We start from the raw sequence: 23,665 nt of genomic DNA, 5'->3' as shown, positions 1-23,665 counted from the left end.
CAGACAAAACAGATAAATTAAGTGAAATTAATTATATAATAAAAGGTCTCACTGAAGGATTTCTTTCAAGTAAAATGCAGTGTAATTTCAAAAGGCAAGATAGAAACAGACCCTATAATATTACTGGAAAAGGTCATAGAAATTAACTCAGGTCCTTATAGATTAGCAAACTAGTATCTCCATGTTCTTCAGGACGTATCACTTTACACTTTTCTTCAAAAAAAATTTAAAGACAAGTACAACATGCAGAGTAAACAAATGGGATGGCTCATATTTTATCATATACTTCAATTCATCCATTCCAACGGCAAGCAAATCAAAACAACTAGAAACAATTAAAGTGTAGTCCTTAGGAAGAAAAACAGATATTCTGCTCTATAAATGCCACTGAAGTACTCTACAGTGGAAATGCTAAAAAATGGGGGGGAACCTCCAGTAAACACTAAACTGAGATTACAGATGAAGATCAATTTAAGATCCTGGGATAAAAGAAAGTAAGTCTGGCTTATTGTGAAGAGATTTCCTATAGATTTATGGGTGAAAGAGTTGTTACTAAATTTTAATCATCTCCTTTGTATCAATTGTGTGTGTGTGTGTGTGTGTGCGCGCGCGCGCACGTGTGTGTGATAGATTCTCTAGGTGGTGCAGTGCTACTTTTAAATGCAGTGTAAGCACTCAAGTATTCTAAACGAACTGTCAGGCTTTCCTGTTCTGACAGAAGGTTGGACAACTGCCCATCAATCCCATAAGAAATCAGAGGGTATACTCAGAAATGTCTTTTTATGGACTCATCTAAATATCAACTAGAAAGAATATCACTATAACATGAGCTAACAATTTATGTTTACATAATCTCTTAACTAAATGAATTCATGGAAAATTTAAATATCCTGTTAATGTGGAGCTATATTCTCAGCTTTAAAATCTATTTACTGGTATAGATTTCCAATTACCATGTTTTCTTAGGAAATATACAGCATTTCCTTCATAGAATTAGCTCTATAATGAAAAGAAAAATAAAATTAACCTATTTTTAACAGTACTTACCTTTTCTTTATAAGATGGCAACAATGTAAATTGCATAGAAATAGACAAACTTCATTAAATGTTATATTTTTATTTTCAAAATAGCATTTTATTTACCTTGTTAATGGACACTACCAAAGCTGGTTCCACTTTAGCTTCAATTTCTTCTGGAGTGTAAAAACAATAGAGTTTACCTCCTCTCAAAACACAATACAACCTTCTCCAACTAATCAGGCCTTCTAACATTTGCTGGGGGGGAAAAAATCAAGAAACAATCAACCTTAAACCATCATTTATCATCTTAACTGTAAATTCAACAAAATACTTAAACTATCAGTTAGTTTTTTGAAATTTTTAAATGTGATAGTTACCCATTAATTTACTATATAATAAGTCAATAGCCCAACACCAAAGAGTAAGTTAATATTAGAGAATAAAGGTCTGGTATTCTCAAAAGCATTAAATAAGCAAAATGGAGGTAATGATTACCACAAAACATTTACACACATAAAATCATAAATCAATGCAGTTTTTAAAAGCTAGTCTATTAAAAACGAGTACTCAGAATTCTACAGCAATTCACCGACTCAGGAAAATTATAAAAATAACTCAATATTCAAAATACAATTTTCCCTTACTGTTCTTAGAACACTGGAAAATGTTGACTACCCTGTACGAATGCAAATTTTCTTTCCTCTTAATGGAATCTTTTAGAAAACGCTATTGATTCATTGAAGCCCATAATTAATTATTTACTGAATATAAATAACTATGGTTATAAATAAATCAGGAGTAGGTGGCACAGAAGCAGCTTTGGAAGCTCAGAGGCCTACACTGTGCCAAAAGCTGTCTGCCAGAAAGGCCTTTATGAGAAAGGTGTTGAGCAGTCCTCATCGGTTTCCACAAGGAGTCCTCTGCTGCTGATTATTCTGTTACTGCAATTCATGAAGCAGAGGAACCTGGAGAGGTAGCTCCTTAAACATCCAAATTGCACTAGACCCCTCCCCTTCCTCCCTTCTCATCCCCAGGTCTCCTCCCCAACCCCCCAGTCTATGTCTAACATGGAGAAAACTGTTGTTTTTAAAAGAAGGCTCTCAAAAATACTTCTCAATATCAGGATTAAGATCTACACTGGAGCTATAATTATTGTAGCATATTGAAAGTCCTCTAACCTGCTGATTAAGAAATCCTGCAAATGCATCGTCAGCCATACAAGCTGGCTGGGCGACTAATCGGCAGCACATGTTGCCAAATAAGGGAAGCCAAAATGAAGACTCCTCTATTTAAACGAGAGAAAAAAATCAAGTTACAAATATATGTTTAAGGTCATTACATATTTTTTTCTTTTTACAATTTTTTTTTTTTTTTGCTTTTCATAAGGACATATATAAAGGTTCATCCTACTCAAATACCAGTACCATATTTAATGACAAAATCAAAGAAGAGATGATATTAAGCTCATAGCTTATACTATGCTATAACCTGGAATAGACATGAAACTTTTAGTTTCTTGAGCTCTCATTTGATCTTAAAATACTTAATCAATAGAGGTAGTTCAGGGTATATAAGTAAACTCATTTAATAAAAAAATTCTAATAAAGTGATTTCTGTACGTCAAATTCTAATTTTGCTCTTTCATTATAACTAGCAAAGTGATTCTCTGAATAAAACATTTCAGAGCACAACTTTAAGATAATAATTGAATAGCCCTTTTTGTCTTTCCTCTCCTTCCCCTTCCCTAACTGAATAATTCACTTGTAAGCCATCAGATGGAGTTCACCAAGTTGGCATCTGTTCTGGGGTTGGGGTGAAGCTGTGGTGTGCCACAGCTGGGTGCTAGAGGACAGGGAGCGTGAGTAAGAGCGCTGCCTGGCATGAGGAATCAGAGCCTGAATGGGCTCAGGAGGACAGATCACATGGAGCACAGCCTAGAACCGAAAGGAGACCTCTGCTCAGGGGATGGCCTGGTGTTGGGAGTCAGGCCGGAGCAGGGTGAGGAGGGTGTCTATGTGGAGTGGCTGCCTCATGCGAGGTATCAGAACCCAAGTAGCATAAGACGAGTGTGCACATTTGGGGGAGGGCCAGCAATGGAAGTCAGAGTCTGAGGGCAGTGAAGAAGCCGTCCACACATTCGATGACCAGAAAAGTGTGTCAGAGCTCAGTAAGAAAGGCATCCAAGCAGAGGGACAGCTGGGCATGGGTGTCAGAGCACAGGCAGGCTGGGGAGGGGGTCCACAAGGGAAGAGGGTGAGGACACCCAGGCATGGGGAGGTAAAGCCCAGGCAGGGAGAGGAGTGTCACCTGGGTGAGGGGCTGCCCAGAATGAGGGGCCAGAGCCCTAACAAGAAGTAACGGGGAAATGGTTGCTCTCAGGGAGGCTGATCAAAGAAGAAAAAACATGGAAGATAATAGGAAACAGGCTTCTCACTGTCAGAAAAAGGACTTACAAATATGTGGAATGAACTCTCTGTGGTGTTGGATTAGAACTGGATGTGCTGGTATGAAAGGGTTTTCAACAGATAGAGATTAAGAAATACATGACAAAATATATGTGCATATAGGTAGCTGTCCACGGAGTGGGGCTAGGAAAAGCAACACTCTAACAGTGATACTCTAATAGCAACGAATATACCTAGAGCCCAGAGCATGTCTTCTAAATGTTATTTCCACTAGAAAGAACCAGCATTCCTTGGAGAAATGGCCGATTCCAGGGCTGGGGCAGGGAAAGTACATGATGGGCCTGAAATATCTTGTTATGCCATAAAGCAAGGGAGTTCTTAGGAATGACGAAGACCTGCCAAAACACAGACGGCATCTTGAATGTGCTCCTATTGGCCAAATTGGAGACAAACTGAGCCTCAAAATAAACAATGATATTAACAGATTATGATGCACTGAACAAAACAGAAAAACTAAGTCCATAGTGCTATAAATACATCAATTAATAAATTGAAAGTCCAATAAGAAATAACCTACATAGTTTCAATGTACCCCCCTTCTCACACACAAAATATGTATTTATTACAAAAGGGGAAACAAAAGAGGAACTTTACAGTAGAAAAGCTTGGTAGACACCACCTTAATCCAACGATTAAAGTGAAAATCATCAGTAATAGGATGAATCAAAATTACATGCCACCTAATGGATGCACTGAACACAACATCACTCCTGTGATATTTCCGCCAAAGACGTATATCCAGAATCTTAACCCAAAAAAACATCAGACAAACCCAAACTGAAGGACCTTCTACAAAATAACTAACCATGATGTGTAAAAGTGTTAAGGTTATAAAAGCCAAGGAAAGACCAAAGAACTGGTCCAAACTGAAAGAAACTAAGGAGGCATGATAATTAAAGGCAATCTGTGACTCTGTACTGGATCCCCCTCTGTCATGAGGAACATCACTGGGACAATGGGCAATACCTGAACGGAGTCTGAGAATTAAACGGTAGTAATGTATCATTATTATTTTCCTGACTTGGGTGGTTGCAGTGAAGGAGCCGGATGTCCTCCTAGTAGGAAATACATATTAACTTACTTGGGGGTAATGGAGCATCATGTAAGCATCTTACTCTCATATATTTTTTGGGGGAAAAAGATCTTCACATTCAACTTGTAACTTTCCTATACATTTGCAAATGTTTAAAAAAGGTCTTTCAAAAAGCATTAAGCTACTCCTTTAGTATGTGTGCAGGTAGATAAATAGCCTTCAAATCCATATGGAGAGCACCGCATAATTTATTCTGTTTATCAGGGTATACATAAAAACCTAGTATATGGCACTCTGACCACACACAAAGAATTTTTAAAGTCTTCACTGACCCCTGTTGGCAGTACCTATAAAACAGCCAGCCACTGGCTTTTACTATTATTGCCCAAAATGTCTTAATAACTCTGGAAAATAAAACATTTTTGGTAAGAACTACAATTATTTAATATATAGATGCAATGCAGCCAAAGTTTCATACATCAGTTAAGTGAAAAAGACAAGCCTAAAATGATGAGTACAAAGTAAAACAAAACAGTTTTCATTAACTTACCTGCTCAACATTCTATTACAGAATAGCACACAACAAATTGTCCGGGACCATTCAAATCTTTTTATTAATACCTCGTTAAAGATTCTATCTTTCAGAAATAAAGCATTTGACCTGGGAGATATAAATGCATAAACACAATAAAGGAAATGATCCCCAAATGCAGACATAAATAAATAAAACCTAGCTGGTGTGTTCAGTGGTTAGAGCATTGGCCCACGCACCAAAGGGTTGTGGGTTCGACTCGACTCCTGGTTAAGGGCATGTACCTGGGTTGCAGGTTCGATCACCTGCCCTGCTTGGGGTGTGTGTGGGAGGCAACCAATCGATGTGTCCCTCTCACATTGCTGTTTGTTTCTCTCTCTTTCTCTTTCCTTCCCTCCCTCCCTCCCTCCCTCCCTCCCTCCCTTCCTTCCACTCTCTCTAAACATCCTTGGGTGAGGATTAATAAATAAACAAATAAATAAGAATCTTATTTCCTAAAATAGGCAGGAAGTGAAATAAAAATTATATAAGAGTATATATCCAAGTAACACATCTGAAATAGACTTTGATTTATGAATTTAAAATTTATTTTAAATTTGAAAGCAAATTTATTTATATAGTAATCCAAGATTCGTTAATAACTGAAGTTCTAACTATCTGTAAGCTAGTTGTTTTTAAGTTAGGATGCACTTCCTAAAATAATAGAATCATAAATGATGATTAGTTTTTCAGGCCAGTTCATAAAGTTCTATCAGTAATGTACTAGGACCCTAAATACCACATGAAACAATGTGTTTCTCTGGTAAAATAAGTTTAGATTTCATAGCCCACCAAGAAAAAGAATTCCTTCCTGACTGCAGTCCTTAAAAGGGGATATTGGATGTAGAATTCCTTTCCACATACCCTGCAATCAGCTGTTACTTTGTGGAACAAAATGTAGTCACAGCTTCTTTCTTCTTCAGACAAGAAATATGGCATCTTGGCTAGTCATTTAATCTATCTTGGTATCAATTTCTCATTAAAAAAATACTACCCATGTTAAGTAGGAGGGTTGTGAAAATCAAATAAGATAATGTGTATATGACATCTATCATTGTGTCTGGCACACAGTACAAGCTTCTCATAATTTCACATCCAGGGTAGTCGCACTGCCCAAACCATGCCCGTTCCATTTCTCACTGCTGCCTCTTAGTCCTTATGCAACACATTTAATCAAAATACCCAATTCTTCTTTTCTAGCCAAGGGAGGTATTAGGACACAATAAAATGAAACAGGAACTGAGAACAGTTTGACTTTTCATTACTAAAAGATTTTATCTAATTCATCTGTACTTTCAAATGGGGAACAAAATGGAGTTTCAAAACGACAGAAACAACAAAAACAATACACAGGCAAGAGAAAGAACCCAGATAACATCTCAGCTCTATGTGAGTCAATCTCCACAATGTGGTTTCACTGTTTTATAAAAAGTATAAAAATTTCTTGATGGCAAATATAAACCTCAAGATACCATTTTGGCTTTTCCCTTCAAGTAGCAAGAATAAAGTTGAGTTATAAATTTCAAAATTCTTGTATTTCCTTTTGATTTTATAGTTTAGGTAGATGGTAACATAATTTTATTTAGGAAAACCCCATTACACTAACATACTTATATTAATGAAAAAATTAGAAGGTGGCTTTTTTTCTGTATAAAATTTTTCATTATAAGATTTACTTTCAAGTGTTTAATTTAAAAACAGTTTTAGAAAACCCCTATGCCATAAAGACTTAGGCATATAGGTTACTGTTTCTTGAATTATTTTTCAGTGGAATCCACAAGTTCCAAGAGTTCAGGGTGTCACTGTTTTAAGCATAGGTTTTCTTACAGTCTTTAATATGTAAATCTGTATTGTGTTTCTCTGAGGGCCATAACCACACAGTTCCCATGCTTATTTGCCCATGAGCATTTTATTACAGGAGACTCTAGTAATACAGAACATTGAAGACAACTGGGAAATTACTGCTAAATGTGATGTCTCCTTTGTGAATTTTATTCCTTTCCACAACTTTTAAGATGATTTGGTTGAAAGAATGGGGCCTTTCAACATCAAGTCCATTATTCACACATCGATAGTATTTTGAGTCTTTAGTTGCTTTAACAGGAATCATGCCTGATCAGAAAGCACAGCAGAAAGAGCACAGCTTGTCCTGGATTATTTAAAGTCTACCTCCCACTTGCTAGCTGTATGATCTAGTGTGCTACAGTCTCTAAACAGTTCTTTACTCATCTGTAAACTGTAAATGATAAGAAATGAGGAACTTGCGAAGGTCACAGAGCTGGCCAGTGGTAGAAATAGAACATGAATCCAAGGCTGACAGCCACACTATTAACCACTTTATTGTAATGTTTCCTTATAACAACATCTCACAGTGACTAAGGATAAAAACTGCTTTAAAAGTGCTTGTTTGCTTGTTTATTTATTTCTAGTTTATTGTGGCAAGAACACGTAACAGATCTACCCTCTCAGATTTTCAAGTGTACAATACAGTACTGTTCAAGTAGGCACCGTGTTGTACAGCGGATCTCTATAACTTACTCATCTTGTAGAACTGAAACTTTAGGCCCTTTGACTAGCAACTTTCCATTCCCTGCTTCTCCAGCCCCTAATAACTGCCATGCTACTCCCTCTGCTTCTGTGAGTTTGACTATTTTAGCTACCGCATTTCAGCAGAATCACACAGTATTTGGGTATTTGTCCTGTGACCGGCTATTTCAGTTAGCATAATGTCCTCAAGGTTCATTCATGTTGTCACATACTGGAGAATTCCTTCCTTTTTGAATTCTGAGTAATATATCACAGGGCAGTGTCTGGCACATAATAGGTACTCAACATATGGTAGCAATATTGATAGTTCTGGAGAAATGACACAAATGGGATGCCAACAAACTTCATTTGCCAAATTTTCTGATTAAATTGATAATTCTAATATTATTGCAACTTCAGATTTTGGGTGACAAAAGGCTAGACTGTTCAGACTAATCCTTTTACTGAAAATGCTTAATTAACTACAGTTTAATTTTTTTTTTCCCCAGAGCAACAGAGACGTAACAAAACTGTAAAAAATTACCAGTACAAATTGAATAAGTAAGAACCAGTGAGGTAAGGGAGCACAGAAGCTGTGTTTGTCCTGATAGCATTTGCCAATCCCAGCAAATCTGAATTAATGATTTAATGATTTTGCATGATAAGGGAAGCAAAATAGAAATCTGCTCCTGATTTCTGAACAATGTAAGCAGTTTAATGGGAAATTTTCCTCATACTAAGCTATTATCCCAAAGGAATCAGTAACAGGATAGTAGTGAGCCAGAAGTAAACCTACCCTGCTGCCCAGAATTCCCACTGCCTGGAGATGGGGATGGGAGGGGTACAGAGAAACTCAGACTCGGCCTTTCCAAAAGCAGCATAAATAAAATTCTGCACCTATGTCATAGTGAAACTTCAGAAAACCAAAGACAACAAGAAAACAGAAAGTTACCTTCACAGAAGCGACACACTGACAAATTATTTTCAACAGCTAGTAAAAGAAGCCAGAAGATAGTGGAATTATGTCTTTAACAGTAAAAAAATTTTTTAAACTGCCAAATTTCAATACTCTGTAAAAAAGTTACTTTCAACAATGAAGCAAAATAAAGTCATCTTCACACAAAAACAAAGAATCAAGAAGTATGACACCAGCAGAAAAGACTAGAAGAAATTCTAAATTATCCTTCAAGGAGAAGGAAAATGATCCCAGATGTCAGGTTTAAGATGTAAATAGTCCACAGAAACATGTAGGTGAATCTAAATAAACATTAAATGCATAAAACATTTTGTAAAATTTAAAAATCAAATAGAATTATGATACATAACAATAGCACATAGGTCAAAGAAACGGAGTTTAACTGTTCTAAAGTCCTTGCATTGTCCAAGGGAAAGGTAGAACTACTTTTTAATTTTATACTTTCATAAGTATTATTAATAATATTTCTAGATGCAATTTCTAAAAGATGGGAACAAGAATTATAACTTTAATTAGAACAAGGAAAAAATGAAATGATGAAATGACCAAACCTTTAAAAGGCAAGACAGAATAGAAAAACCACCACGGAATAGGAAAGACAAATAAAAATAAAAACCACAGGACCTGATGGCAGATTTAAACACAAATATTCGATCTAATGTGGGTTATAAACTATTTGGTATTAAATGCAAAATGACTAAATGCTCCATTAAAAAATACTCATAAATATTGTCAACTTGGATAAAAATAAAAGTCTAATACATAATCCTGTTAAAAGAAGCATATCTACAATATAAAAATAGGTAGTTTGAGGTAAAAGTGGAATAAAATACACAATTAAAAACTGTGTGAATCGAAGAGTACTAGAAAAATCCATAATCAGCAGATTTTATTACAACTCTCACAATAATATAGAATATGTAAACTAAAATAATTATTTCTATATATTGCTATATATTTCTTTTGGATAAACTACAACTACCAATATCATCCAGAGAGAAAAGGGTTAAGATTAATTTAGCCCTAAGGGTTGGCTTCCTCAATATCAAATTTAAAAATAAGACAGGTCTTTGACTGCCAACTAGAAGGTGGTGAAGTCATCAATTTCAAGTCAAAGACAAGGGTTCAGAATATAAAAAATCTTTCTGTTCTCACTAAGCTGGCCTCACAAACAAATCTCTGGCAAATAACATGGACAGAGGAAAATAAACTGTTCACTTTTGGGGACAAGGGATGGACATATTTGGAAAACCCACAGAATCACTCATGCCTACATTATTTAAGCCAATATCCATTTCAGGGGAACATATTAAAATTAGAAGTTATTACTGTCACCACATATATATCAACATAACATATGTAACGTACTTACCATTTCCATTAATAGACAGATTATGGGTCTTGAAATTGTCCTCAGCATTTTCCAAGGTCAGTGCAGTATGAGCTAGTAAATGATACTTTGCACCACTGATAGTGAGGAAGGAGACATGTTTTAAGTACGCTAGTATAATTTCTATTGCATAAAATACTTAGATGTCCGACAACAAAAAAATAAACCTGATTTAAAAATGGGGAAAGGACTTGAACAGACATTTCTTAAAAAGAGATATACAAATGGCCAATAAAGACATGAAAAAATGCTCAAGATCATTAGTGATTCAAAGCCATGAGGATGGCTATTAATAAAAACAAAAACAAAACAAAACAAAACAACAAAGAAAAACAGAAAAATAGAAAATAACAAATGCTGGCCAGAATGTGGACAAATTGGAACCCTTGTGCATTGCTGACAGGAATATAAAATTGTGTAGCCACTATGGAAAACAGTATGGTGGTTCCTCAAAAGATTAGACATAGAATTACCATATAATCCAACAATTCTACTTCCAGGTATATACCCAAAAGAACTGAAAATAGGGACTCAAATAGATACATGTAAACCCATGACAATAGCAGCATTATTCACAATAGCCCAATAGTGGAAGAAGCCCAAGTGTCCATTCAAGGGTGAAAAGATAAACAAAATGTATATACATATCATGAAAAGTTATTCAGCATTAAAAAGGAAGAAAATTCTGACACGATACAACATGGATGAACTGCAACGACATCGTGCTTAATGAAATAAGTCAGTCACAAAGGACAAACACTGTATGATTGCACTTATATGAGGTACCTAGAAAAGTTAAATTCATAGAGGCAGAAAGGAGAATGCAGATTTCCAGGGGCTGGGAGGACGGGGAACCCGAGTGTTATTGTTTAATGGTACAGAGTTTCAGTTTAGGAAGATAAAAAAGTTCTGGAAATAAATGGTGGTAGTGGTTGCATGCCATTGTGTATGTACTTAAAGCCATTGAACCATATACTTAAAAATGGTGAAAATGGTAAATTTTATGTTATGTATATTTTACCAAAATAAAAAAATGAAAAAAACACATTTAGATGTTATGAATGACAGTTTAAAGTTAACATAAATGATTAATCAACTCTTTATCTCTTTATGCTATTTTATCTTAAGAACATCTGAAAAATATCTGGTTTAACTTACAAATGTTTCTTTAAAAGGATCCCCATTCAAAAATATTAACTGAACACCTAATATGTGCCAAGTGTTATGCAAGGTGATGGGCATTCATGGTAAACGAGACTCAGTATTATATTCTGATGCAGGAGAGGGAAAAAGTAGAGGGATAAATCAAACATTGGCATTTGAAAGCTACAATGAAACTCTTTCTGTGAAAGAAACAACAGGTAGGAGAGCACAGTACTGAGGACCTATGATAGACAGAGGAATCGGTAAAGGGTTCTCTGCAGAGCTAACGGTTATGAATAAAAGGATGGGAACAAGCAGAGAATGCAGAAAAACGCTGTAAGCAGAGAGAACAGCATGTGCAAAGCGGCTGAAAGAACACAAGTGGGGCTGAAGCAAAGCGAGTGAGTGGAAAACATGGTCAGTACAGGCAGGGATTAGATCGCCTAAGACTGTGAGCCCCAGGAGAAGGGTGGGTTGTGTTCCAGGTTCCAGGTGACATGGGAAGTCACTGGAGATCAGTAAGAAGGGGAGTGATGGTATCCTACTCATATTCATTTCCTGAGGCAAGACTAAATCTCTTTTTTCTGGCTTACTAACTTTAAAGATTTGGAACTTTTATCTATAGTATCAGGAAATGGGGGATTTCATTACTAGTCCCATTTTTCCATTATGCCACCTTTGTTAAAATAGCACTATTGCCAAAGCATCTAAAAATTTTGATGATAAATTCCATATCCTGACACCCTGATAAAAAGTAAGTTTTTGTTCAATAACTGTATTTTCTGTGTTAGTAATCTTAACTTTTTTATGTTTCATTTTTATTGATTTTAGAGAGAGGAAGGAAGAGGAGAGAGAGAAACATGAATGATGAGAGAGAATCACCCATCAGCTGCCTCCTGCACCCCCCTACTGCGGATTGAGCCCAAAACCCAGACATGAGCCCTGATGGGGAATCAAACTGTGATCTAGTTCATGGGTTGAAGCTCAACCACTGAGCCACACCGGCCAGGCTAGTAATCTTAATTTTAAGACTTTTCATGGCTTTTTAATTTTCCAAAATAGTAAAAATATTAACATTTGAAACATTAAGGAGCATGTTTTAAAAAAAGAAGACAAACGGACAGACAGAAATATAGACAAACCTTAGAGACAAAGAGAGAAATCTGATGGGAATCTTTATTAACTGTGCCAGGTTATGTTTCATAAACCTTCTTTGTCTCTTGCTAAATCTTTAATAAAATCTCTATTACAAGACAAAATATGTATATAGGTAGTAAGTATGCAATGCATCGGCTTCCTTAGTAAATAATGCCATACCCCACAGAATGTTACTCACTTTGAGAACACCTCGTTTTTCCCAGTTATATTGAGAAATAATTGATATACATCGCTGTATAAGGTATGCAGCATGATGGTTTATCTTGTTTGTTTTTTTTAAAAAACTAAAACTATATTTTTATTGACTTCAGAGAGAGAGGAAGGGAGAGGGAGAGAGAGAGAAACATCAATGGTGAGCGTCATTGGTCGGTTGCCTCCTGCACGCTCCCTGCTAGGGATTGAGCCCAAAACTCGGGCATGTGCCCTGACCTGGAACTGAACTGTGATTTCCTGGATCATAGTGGATGCTCAACCACTGAGCCACGCCAGCCAGGCTATCTTGGTTTTAATATGCAACCATCATAGACCAGAGATATCTCTCAATACCAAATGTTTTTTGTCAGAGTTTATATAGGAAAATTTATGTTTCTGTCTCCAAAACTTTTTTTTAAACAAAACAATGCATAAGTAAAGTTTCAAGTTACATTCTGAATACAACTGGTATAATGTCAGACTCATATGTACAATTTTGGAAAAGTTCACTAAGTATCAACAAATCTCCACTGTTGCTCGAGCTAAGAGCACCGGATTCATACTTAGTGTGGCCATTCTCTGCTGTTACTCACTTATCCTGACAAGTATCTACAGTGCCTTTCATAATTAGCTCGTTTTTTCCCTAGTGTTAGACTATGAGTCTGACCCCCCCAAATAGTTAAGGAAATATTAAAGAAAACTATGGAGAAAGAATTAAAACAATTGAGACTAGCAATTACAATGAAAGAGCAAACACTGCTATACACAAACTGCCTATTAACAATCATATTTGCTGTTTGGTAATTAGGGTGTAATAGTTAAAGTATTATTTCAACATAATTTGCCACTGATATATAGGCTTTATGGAACTGCATTATCATTTTTTCCATTTAAAATAATGGGAAATAGACTCCCTGTTAGCATTTTAGTGCATTTTTTTATTTTCAGGAAGAGGTTATTGACAATGAGTGGATAACTGGTGCAAGGAAGTGATACTAGGTGAGTGTGACAAGAGGCTAGTGTGGCTGGAGTACAGGGAGGGAGAGGGAGAAGGAGAGGGAGAGGGAGAGGTCCAAAGGCAAGCGGGAGGCAGACAGTGTGCATGACAGTGCTGTGTAGGGGATGACAAAATCACTGGATTTTATTCTGAGTGAAATGGGGAGCAAATGGTAGGTTTTGAGCTATGTGCTACGATCCGACTTGCATATTTTGCTGCTGTATGGGTAACAGACCACAGAGGCCAAGAGAGTGAAAATGGAGATGCGAACTAGAAAGCTACTGCAGTTGACCAGCCTAGAGCTGATGAAGGCCTGGAACACGGTGGGAGCTGGCAGGGCGGTGAGAAGCGGTAAGACCCTTCATTGGACGAATGTGAAAGAAAGAGTCAAGGACAACTCCAAGGCTTTCAGCCCGAGCAACTTGAAAAATGGAGCTGTTATTAACTACAATGAGGCTAAGAGAAGAATAGATATGGAAAGTAAGAATTTAGTTTTGGAAAGTTAAGTTTGAGATTTTTTTTTTTAGATATCTAGATTGTATAAAGGGTAGGCAGCTGGATATTTGATTCTGGAGTTAGGAGAGGAAAAAACTTTGGAGAATTAAATTTAGAAGTTACCAGTACATAGAATTTAACGAAAGTTAGAAAGTTAAAGAAAGCCCAAGGACTGAATTCTGGGGCACAAACACTCCATCATTTCAGACTGAGTTGAAGAGCAATGAACAAGGGAGACAGGTGAGGGACAATCACTAAGGTAGAAGAAAACTCAAGGAAGTGGTATCCTAGAAGGCAAGTTAAAAGTCTTTCAGGGAGAGTGATCAACTGTGTTACATGACGCCAAAAGGTCCCGGAAAAGGAATGCTAACAACCGACCACAGGCTCCGGGAACATGGAGATCACTGCTGACCTTGACAAGACTGCATTTTCTGCAGGGTGGGACGGAGGCAACCGGATGGGAGCCGACTACAACGGTCCGGGAGACAATGGGAGGAGGAAAAGTGGGGACAGGGCATATAAAAAGCTCCCTTTTCTGTAAAAGACAGCTGTGAATGGACAGGAGAAATGAGAGGTATTTCAGGATGTTTGAGGAAAATTGATGTAGAGGCGGGGGGTGGTGTGTATTTTCAAGTAGTTGAGAAAATGCAATCCAGTGCACATGTAGGTGGCCTGAGATGAGGCAAAGGCAGTTCACAAAGGAAAGCGGCAAGTAAAGATTCAAATTCTAGTAGATTCTGTAGATATCAAGTTCTCTTCCGATTGCTGCAGCAGTGTCGGTGATACACGCAACAGTCATCAGCTCTGAACAGGAGTGGAGAGAGGTGTTGGAGGTTTCAGAAGAGAGAGTAACATCCTTACTGGAAAGGCTTACCCTGAAGTGAGGCGGAGTGGAAGGCTAGGGAAACAGGATTGCTCAGTCCTACTGAAAGCTCACTTACGGTTAGTGACCATGTGTCTAAAGCGAAACCAGTCAGTACAACTCTTTTTGTCATGATACAGGTGCAGAGCAGCTAAAAGTAAAATTTAACCAAGGTTGGAGTTTTTCAATGTTAAGTATGACAAAAGGAGAAAAATGCCAGGGAAGAGTAAAATGGTAAATCACGGAGCCTGAGCTAAGCTGGAGTCAGAGCACTGAAGGGAGCAAGCGGGGAAGGGGGCAAGTGGTAGAGAGAGTGGAAAACCTACCACGGAGATGGTAGAGCGTGTGCATTACCCGTAACGATAAGACCACGGTGCGCTCCTGGGATGGATGGCTGAAAAGGGCACGAGGACAACGTCACTGGAGGCAAGGGGGCCATGAAACCGAGAGGTTCGGGGAGTCGGTGGACAGTCTACATGGATTTTAAGTCCATCAAGAAAAATGCTTGAAATGGTGGGAGGCAAGGAGGAGGAAAAGAGAGGGAAGAAACGTTTGGTTTGGTTTTTAGGAGCAACATTGTAATTGATTCTCACTGACCACTAAAAACGCTTGAGTATTCTTCACGTGGGAATGGCATCACCTCAGCGCATGGAGGAATGTAAAATGCTGGGGGGCAGGCTGCCGGGCCGAGTGCGCGGGCGAGGGGCCTGCCCAGGGAGCAGCCCTGTGGCCGCACAGGCTACAAGCATGTGGCGATCAAAACAAATGCTCACATTTTTGTCTCAGGCCTGAGGAAATAATTGTGACTAAGACATCTTTCCCTCAACTACTTTAAGGTAAACATGTAAGACACTTGCCTCTATTCTCAATGAATGACGGTGAAAATAACAGTATGAAAAAAGTTACTGATAGCCTCCTCTAAGAATGGTTACATAAACTATGACAGAGCCAGGTGATAATATATGTTCATTAAAATGATTTTGTGAAGACTGTGACGACCCTCAACAAAGTTGACTATAACGTCTAATTATGACTATCTAAATCTCCCCTAAAGCTACATATTTAAAAACCTGGAAGAAAAATATCAGTTCAAAACTATAGAAAGTATTTGATTTAGAGTGGCTGAACTATGAATAACTGTTCTCTCTTCTAGATTATATTTCTCAAATTTGTATTACTTTGTAATGAAATAATAAATGCGGTGAAGCGGTAAGGGATGAAAACTTCCCCTAAAAATCGGAGACATACAAAGCATGATGATACTCCATAAACTTATGTGCAGTTTAAGACACTCTGCCGAGTGATATCTTTTTAAAGATTTACAATAACTACTTGAGGAAGGCAGGGTAGATATATTCAGATGAAGAAACTCAAGTTCGAAGAATGTAATTAACTTGCCTGCAGCTAGCAAGCGGTATATAAAGAGAGAAGGCTACTCTACTGTACTCAGTATCTTTATACTTCATTAAGAAATTGTTTAAAATTAAGGTATTTTTTCTATTAAAACAGAAACAGTCAGCATTTTCTACTGCAAGAATTTTGAATGCAGGGAGCATGACACACTAACCTTTGAATCCATTGTACCACATGCCGTAACTACTGAATAACCATTTCTAAGATCTTTAAATAAATGAAAAAAATATATTCAATAGCTGAGTGATTCGTTAGTTAGGTTTGAACCCTGCGTCATCTTTCACTACTGAACCATTAATACCCTTATTCCTCAAAACATAAACAGCCCATTTATCCTGGACAGGTTATCAGTACACTTGTTTTGTAACTTAAATCTAATTTAAAATGTAGTGTAGTGGCTTTTTTTAAAAGTTAATACACCTTTTTGTCAAGTAAATAATCATTTTCAATTTTATCAGCTTCCACAAGATGATTGTTTAAAATGATGTATATTTATTTGCACAATGAAAAATCATGTACTAAATACTTTTTAAGGAGCATAAGGTAGTTAATTCAGCTATTAGAGGCACGGAAAATCTCACTAAAGGAATTTCAGTAAGCTAAATTCCCCACATAAAACGAATAAATGAAATCACATGAGGGCAAGTTAAAAATTACCAAAAATGTTCACTGTCTTCTTTTAGATCAAACAATACTTTCTGATGATATTTCAAGTTACTTCATTTTTAAACCATGACTAATTACAATGGCAATGCTTCCAAAACCAACAATGATCTCACTTTTAAAACATTCTTGTCAGGATAACATTTTCTTACTAAAACATGACATTCATTCCTTTCAGCCAACCTTAATATTGAGTTCCCAAAAGTTTAATCAGCTACATTTTTACATCAAATGGGCCAATTGTTATAAGATTTGGTATGGGGGGGGGTGTCCAAAAATGTTATGAAAAAATAAATCACTATTTTAAATGGTATCTGAAAAAAATGCACTTTTGTCAGGAAGAACAGCTGTATCTGGTCACATGCCATATTATTTAAGATATATATTGCCCAAATTTGATCTTTTGTGCCCATTTTGGCTAAAAATTAAAAGCTGTATTAGGAATCTTTGCAGTAATCTTAAACTAGATTATTGATAAATAAATAAAGTTGATCCCCTAAGCATTCTAATTGCTGATGCTAATGTCAACCTCGTATCATGGTGCTGAGGAAGTACCAGATAAGAACAGAACTGGGCTGTGAGGTTAACCTCATGCATCCTGATCCACACCAGAAGTGCAATAGGAGGCTGGTATTAGGAGAACATGATTTGGTAAAATGCTGTAAAAGGTTCTATTCTATCTTTTGACTAATTTCAATGGCATAAATAAATGGCACGCAAGGTTCATGGGAAGTTGTTTCATAAAGAAAATTATTGTTTGGACTCAGGTATAAAGCAAGTAGAACGACAACTCTAAATAGAAGGAAAACTTCAACAAATGTCAGGCCCGCTACAGAGGGCTTAATACCAAAAACTTTATTCTAAATAATTCCTCTGGGCTTGGCAGAGAGAGATAGCTTAAATACAAGTCCTCATATCACTCATATTATCTTCTATAAATTATAAACAGTGACTTTAAATTCTAAAATATCTTTCTATATTTTACAATCCTGTATCAAGTTTCTAAACTGCAACGCTTAAGCACAAGCTTGAAAACAAAGTTCAGAAAAAGTAATGCTCTCAGAACAGTCAAAATAGTAGCAATAATGGTAAGAGCAACATTTATTAAATGCTTACCATGTACCAAGTTCAGGGATTATCTTTTAGATTCTCATAATGATCTTATGGAGTTAGATATAATTACATTGTCATCATTTTCCCCCTTTACAGAGGGATTATAGATGGTTGAATCAAAGCATCTTTCAAACAATGCTAGACATAGCCTTCACCTGGAAAACGTTTAAAATGGCCTTAATTCAAAAGAAGGAAAATGTGCGGGCCCCTTTCCTCCTTTTTAAGGACACTTGTAATAGGAAAGTCTCACATCTCCTATGACTGTTTTTCAGTGGATGGGACCTATTCATGGATCATGAAATCAATTTAATAATTCATAAACAGCATTTTTTTAAACACTGCAAATAACTAGAGTTTAAAAGTCAGATAATTATAATATAAATAGCAAGGGCTAAGTATTGCTTCATGAAATCTGCTTTTAGAGCTGTGTACTCAGTCATAATGTAAAATGTATTTCTTGCCATGGGTCTCAATCAAAACAGACTGAAAGCCATAATACCTGATAGACTCCCAAGGCATTTTTCACATGAAATATATCTGACATAAAAAGTTACTTAATTACATTCTGATGATTGATATTTCCAGGATCTATACCTAAAACATTTTAGGTTTTTGGTAATTATAGTAAAATTATTGGCATGCTGAACAGCCAACTCTACTAAGACATGCAAAGAAACTCTAGGAATGTAGCCCCATCAACAGTTTTCCCAAGAAACATAAACATCAAATGATTTGTGGATCAACAAACACAATGTTTAAAGAAAGTATCTGAAAGAAACCAGGGCTCCTTGAAGAAACGGTAATTCCAAGTCTGGGCAGAAAAATACAAGGTGAATGTGGAACATCTTGTTCATAAAGCAAAGAAGCTATCAGAGGCTAGGTTGTGTCAAAATGATGAAGGAGGCAGCTTAAAAGCTTCCCATAGATCAAATAAGGGACAATTTGGCTTCAAAGAGAATAATACCTATAACAGATTGAGACACAAATATATAAAAATTCAAGAGTTCAAATAAAAGATAACATTGATCACCTCCATGGTTGCAAGGATATCAACTTATTATTCTAAACTGGGTAAAGAAAAAAAGCAAGTATTTTTTCCTGCCTTTCCTTCATTAGTTTTTTTGCATTTATATCCAGGGAGTTTGTGAAGGGAAGTTCTTCTCTGAAAGAATGCCAGGTTTTAAAAAAAGGAAAAATTTAGAAAGTCACCAAATTACAATCCCTAATGAAATAATGAATGATCAGTAATGGTTGCTAAAACCATTAGATAAAAGATTGATAGGGAACTTTATAACAAATAAATCAGGCTGGCAACATCTGAACCCACTGATCAATTTTAACACGACTAAAAGTGGGACAAGACTTCCTAATGGCAGATAGTAGGAAGTACACAGAATCAATATGAAGTATTATTGCCCTAAAAGAGAACCTGAACCTAATCAGTTCTCTAGATCTACTCCCTAGTTGTAGGAAATGCAAAGGATAGAAAAAGATGTTCAACAACCACAAATATGCAATTAACTAAATTCGAAATATGGGAAATTTTACAAGATCTGGTCTCTTCAATAAATAATAGCAAGAAAAAAAGACAGGAAATTGTTAAGATTAAAAGAGTCATTGTAATGCAACACTGTAGACCTTATTAGATCCTGATTTACACAAACAAATCATAAAAGGACTTTTACAGAATTGCGGCAATTTGAATACAGACCAGGTATCAGGTGATATTAAGGACTTATTTTTTATTTTGTTAAGTGTGATAATGGTGATGTGGTTTTGTGATAAAGATAAAATATTTTTAAAAATCTGTAAGAATAAAGCATGGCATATAGAAATCCAATTGGCAGACTGATATGTAACAAATACTTTGACATATAAGATAGTCCCTTTTCAAGAAAAACATTTCAGCCCTGGCCACCACTGCTCAGTTAGTTGGGGCACCAAAAGGTGGCCTGTTGTATTCCCAGTCAGGGCACATACCCGGGTTGCAGGCTCTAGCCCCTACAGTAGGGGGTGTGCAGGAGGCAGTCAATCAATGTTTCTCTCTCTCTCCCTCTCCCTTCCTCTCTCTCTAAAAATCAATAAAATATATTAAAAATAAAGAAAAGAAAAACATTTCGTCTTTCTGGTAAATACTGGAATTCCAAATCACTAAAAATACACTGTCACCCAAATTCCTACTTTCAAAGTAAGGTATTAAGGATACCTCAGCTGGGTAAATGTCAGACAGCCAAGTTTTGTTTTTGCTTCAGGATGTTTTTCCCATTTAAAATGTAAGCATACACTCCACATACAATACTTTAAAATGTCACAAATATATAATTATCCTATGTCACTATAAATATTGTATTAGAAACTTACGAAATAACAGAACCGAAGGACAAACATGCTTCATGATCTTCTTGAAGCAATGAATTTATTTTCTTCCCTGTAGCTTTACTTAGAGATGTCTTCAGTTTCTTAGCTAATTTTTTTGGTGTGTTGGTTATAGAAGACTCTTCTGTACAGCAACTATATACTTCCACCTTTATCTGAAAGTCTGGCCTTGCTTCATTACTAAAAGCAAGGGTATTCATATGTTAGGAATTTAACTCAGTAGAAAATAAAATTATAACATCCTTTGATATTTTCATACATTTAAAATCAGCATTTGAAGTAGGTTTATGTTAATATATGTTCATGAGACAGAATTTCCCACTGTTTATTTAGTATCTAAGGACCTGAGACAGCCACTACAACTTGCAGAGCTACCAGCTTATAAAGTAGGCCAGCCTTAACTCAATTTAACCAGTCCGCCCAGGCATATTCTTAAAGAAAAATAATAAAATGTCCTGGTCATCTTGTTGCCACTGCCATTTCTCTTTATCGTTCCTTTAATACAGCTATTTTTAAGGCATTTACACTACACACGTGATTTCCTGTAATGACTATTCCTCTAGAAGAAAAAATGTTTGAAAACAAAAAAGGAGAAACAAAGGTTTCTTCTGCTAAAACCTTTAGTTTTCATTTCTTTTTCATAGTCACAGTCTGCTCACCACATGCTGCTACCTCCCCTGAAACTCGTCAACCTTTGTGCCTAATAACTCTAAAATAACATTTCAATATTTGGTTATACAGGGGAAAACAAACAAACAAACAAAGATATAAAGAGATATACTCAAGGCATAAATTCCTTGAGGGCAAGTGCTGTCTTAATCTTTGTATTCTTAGCACAGAATAAAAGGTGCCCAATGAGCATTTATTCAACCAATATGCAGAAGTTCTGTAATTTTAGTAAACACTAAGATTGGCTTTGCCCTTTGTCAGACACAGTGAATCACCTTTCCCATAAAAGACTGGTGATGTTACTAACAATAAAATATACTTAAAACTGTAAAAGAGGTCCATCAGTACATGCTGCCTGTAGATGATCCATCAGCCTCAGAGATTTTAAAAAATGCAGCCTTTTTAAGATTTAAATGGCCAATTCAAAGTTTGCATAAATCTAAGGAATAATTTCCAGATATTTTTAAAGTTTACTAGTTGGCAACTTTTAAACATACAGTATTCCTGGTAATGACTAACAAATGTCAATATTTAGAGGAAAACCAGAGATTCATAAATATTGAACACTTATTAAAAACAACCATAACAAAAAGCACATTTTTAAACAACATTTAGAACATTTGACTGCTGTTATTTTTAGAACAATTTAAAATATTTACAGAATTTTCAAAGAATTATAAATCATGTGTTGTCTTCTCAAGTAACTTGCATTGTTCTTTCCCTGAAAAAAATTATGATTTCTGTCTTTGTGGTAAAACAAACAAAAGCAAAGTGATGTGAAGAAAAGAGTCCATTAACAGGATGACCTTCACAGAAAAAAAAAATGCACTAGCAATAGCTGATAATGGAAATAAATGTATTTAGGTAACTAAGAAAAATTATTTTTTATTCCCAATTATGGTGATATTTTGGGGATCCTAAATAAATTGCTTTGGTTCAATAGAGCTTGTAGAAAGTCCTGCACTGCTGCTAATAACTCAGAACAATGCATTTTATTTTTCTGTGCTATACAATTACTTATGGGACACTGGGCAGAAGCCACAAAACATGGTTTGCAATAGTTTTCTTGTGATGTTATGTGAGTAGCAAAACTCGTACTCTCAAATCTCAACTGCACAGCTCCATAGCTGAAAATGGCAAAAATCATGTATACTGATTTTAAGAGTTAAATAGCTACTAATATTTAGATACTAAGATAGTGTCTTTGAAACCCTGAAAGAAATACAAATCCCAGGCTGATTTAGGGCCACAGAACCTCCAAACGGGTCCAGGAAAGACTTATGTTAGTTAAAAATGATTTCTATGGCTACCTAAGGAGTTCTTCCTGGTGCTGTATTATGACCACAATAAAATGAGCCTGTAAAAGAGCAGAAGCAATAAAAACAGCCCTAAGGATCGCCCAGTGTTTTACTGTTCTGGAGTACATGAAAGAAGTCCACCATAAGAAAAAAGCATCTCAAATTTTACTAAAGTGCCTTTCCTATGGTACATATTTCAGGACCATCTTACAAATAAAGTTCTAATACTATTTTGGTACTTCTGAAACTAAATCTCCTAAATGAGACATAAGAACCTGTTTTATGCCCGAATTCACTTTATATAAAATATTGTTATGAGATTCCCTTGTATTCATAGCTTAGTTAATAATTAAGCTATAAACATTTGTAAAAATTAATAAAAATTTATAATATCCAATGAGTCAAAATATTTACTACTAATATTACATGATTTCCATTTTATTTTAAATGGAAAAGTTTCAAGTGCAGAAGTGGGCTTCTTTTGAATAAAGTAATTTTTAAAATAAATTTAAACACTTAAAGATCTAACACTACAAAAATAACCCAAAGACAGAATTTGATTACTTTCATTCTCTAAAGATAAAGAAGTACTTACAATATGGCTACATTTTCAAAACATATATCTGTGGTTGTTTTATCGACAATGACCACATCAGTATCCAAAACTTCAGCTCCCATTTTTAACAAACAAAAAATGGCATAGCGCTGTGATTCTAGAGAACAAACACAAATGAAAACATTTTACGTCATGATCCATGCCTATGTTATGCTAAAATCTACTCGAAAATGAAAAGGAATTAGCTTAAATACTGGTTAATATATTCTTATTTCAGTACATTGTAATCCTTAACTTTTTTAGTGACTGTTTCGTCAGTATATATTCATACTCTACCCAATTAAAACAATTAAACTAGGGAATATAAAAGATAAAGTTAAAAATATAAGCCTCTTAGCAGCCTAAAATAATCACCAAACTCATAAACTGAATCCCTAGAAAACCCTTTAAGCTTTAATTAATAGCAACTTTACTATTATATATATATTATTACCTTTGTCATTTTGGCTTCCAAGTCTATTTAAGAAAAAACGTTTTCCATTATATAGGTTAAGAGCAGGCACGTTAACAACAGCAAAGCATTTTCCACCAAACTAACAGCCAGGGAGGAAACCACAAAAACAATAAAAAGTAGACATGTGAACACAAAAAACATAGCTGCTGGGCCTTTTAATTTGGTGATGTTTTAAAAAAGTATTAGGTGATTAAAGGGCTAAATCCTCATTATTGAGAAAATGTGGCTCTTCAAA

The 23,665-nt window shown here is 35.8% G+C and overlaps 1 protein-coding gene across 1 annotated transcript in view; it reads right to left on the bottom strand.

The window, feature by feature from the left end:
- RTKN2 (rhotekin 2) overlaps positions 1–23,665 on the bottom strand; it is a 68,008-nt gene that overhangs the window by 21,122 nt on the left and 23,221 nt on the right. The window contains exons 5-9 of the mRNA XM_016220803.2: positions 22,956–23,073; positions 20,379–20,573; positions 9,964–10,058; positions 2,199–2,305; positions 1,144–1,275 (exon numbers count right to left, since the gene is read on the bottom strand). Of these exons, the coding sequence (XP_016076289.2) occupies positions 1,144–1,275; positions 2,199–2,305; positions 9,964–10,058; positions 20,379–20,573; positions 22,956–23,073 (647 nt within the window). The remainder of the gene's footprint in view (positions 1–1,143; positions 1,276–2,198; positions 2,306–9,963; positions 10,059–20,378; positions 20,574–22,955; positions 23,074–23,665) is intronic.

This window comes from Miniopterus natalensis, chromosome 14, assembly GCF_054644295.1.
Source record: "Miniopterus natalensis isolate mMinNat1 chromosome 14, mMinNat1.hap1, whole genome shotgun sequence".
In the NCBI taxonomy this organism is placed as follows: domain Eukaryota; kingdom Metazoa; phylum Chordata; class Mammalia; order Chiroptera; family Miniopteridae; genus Miniopterus; species Miniopterus natalensis.
This window is presented reverse-complemented; position numbering and strand designations above follow the sequence as displayed.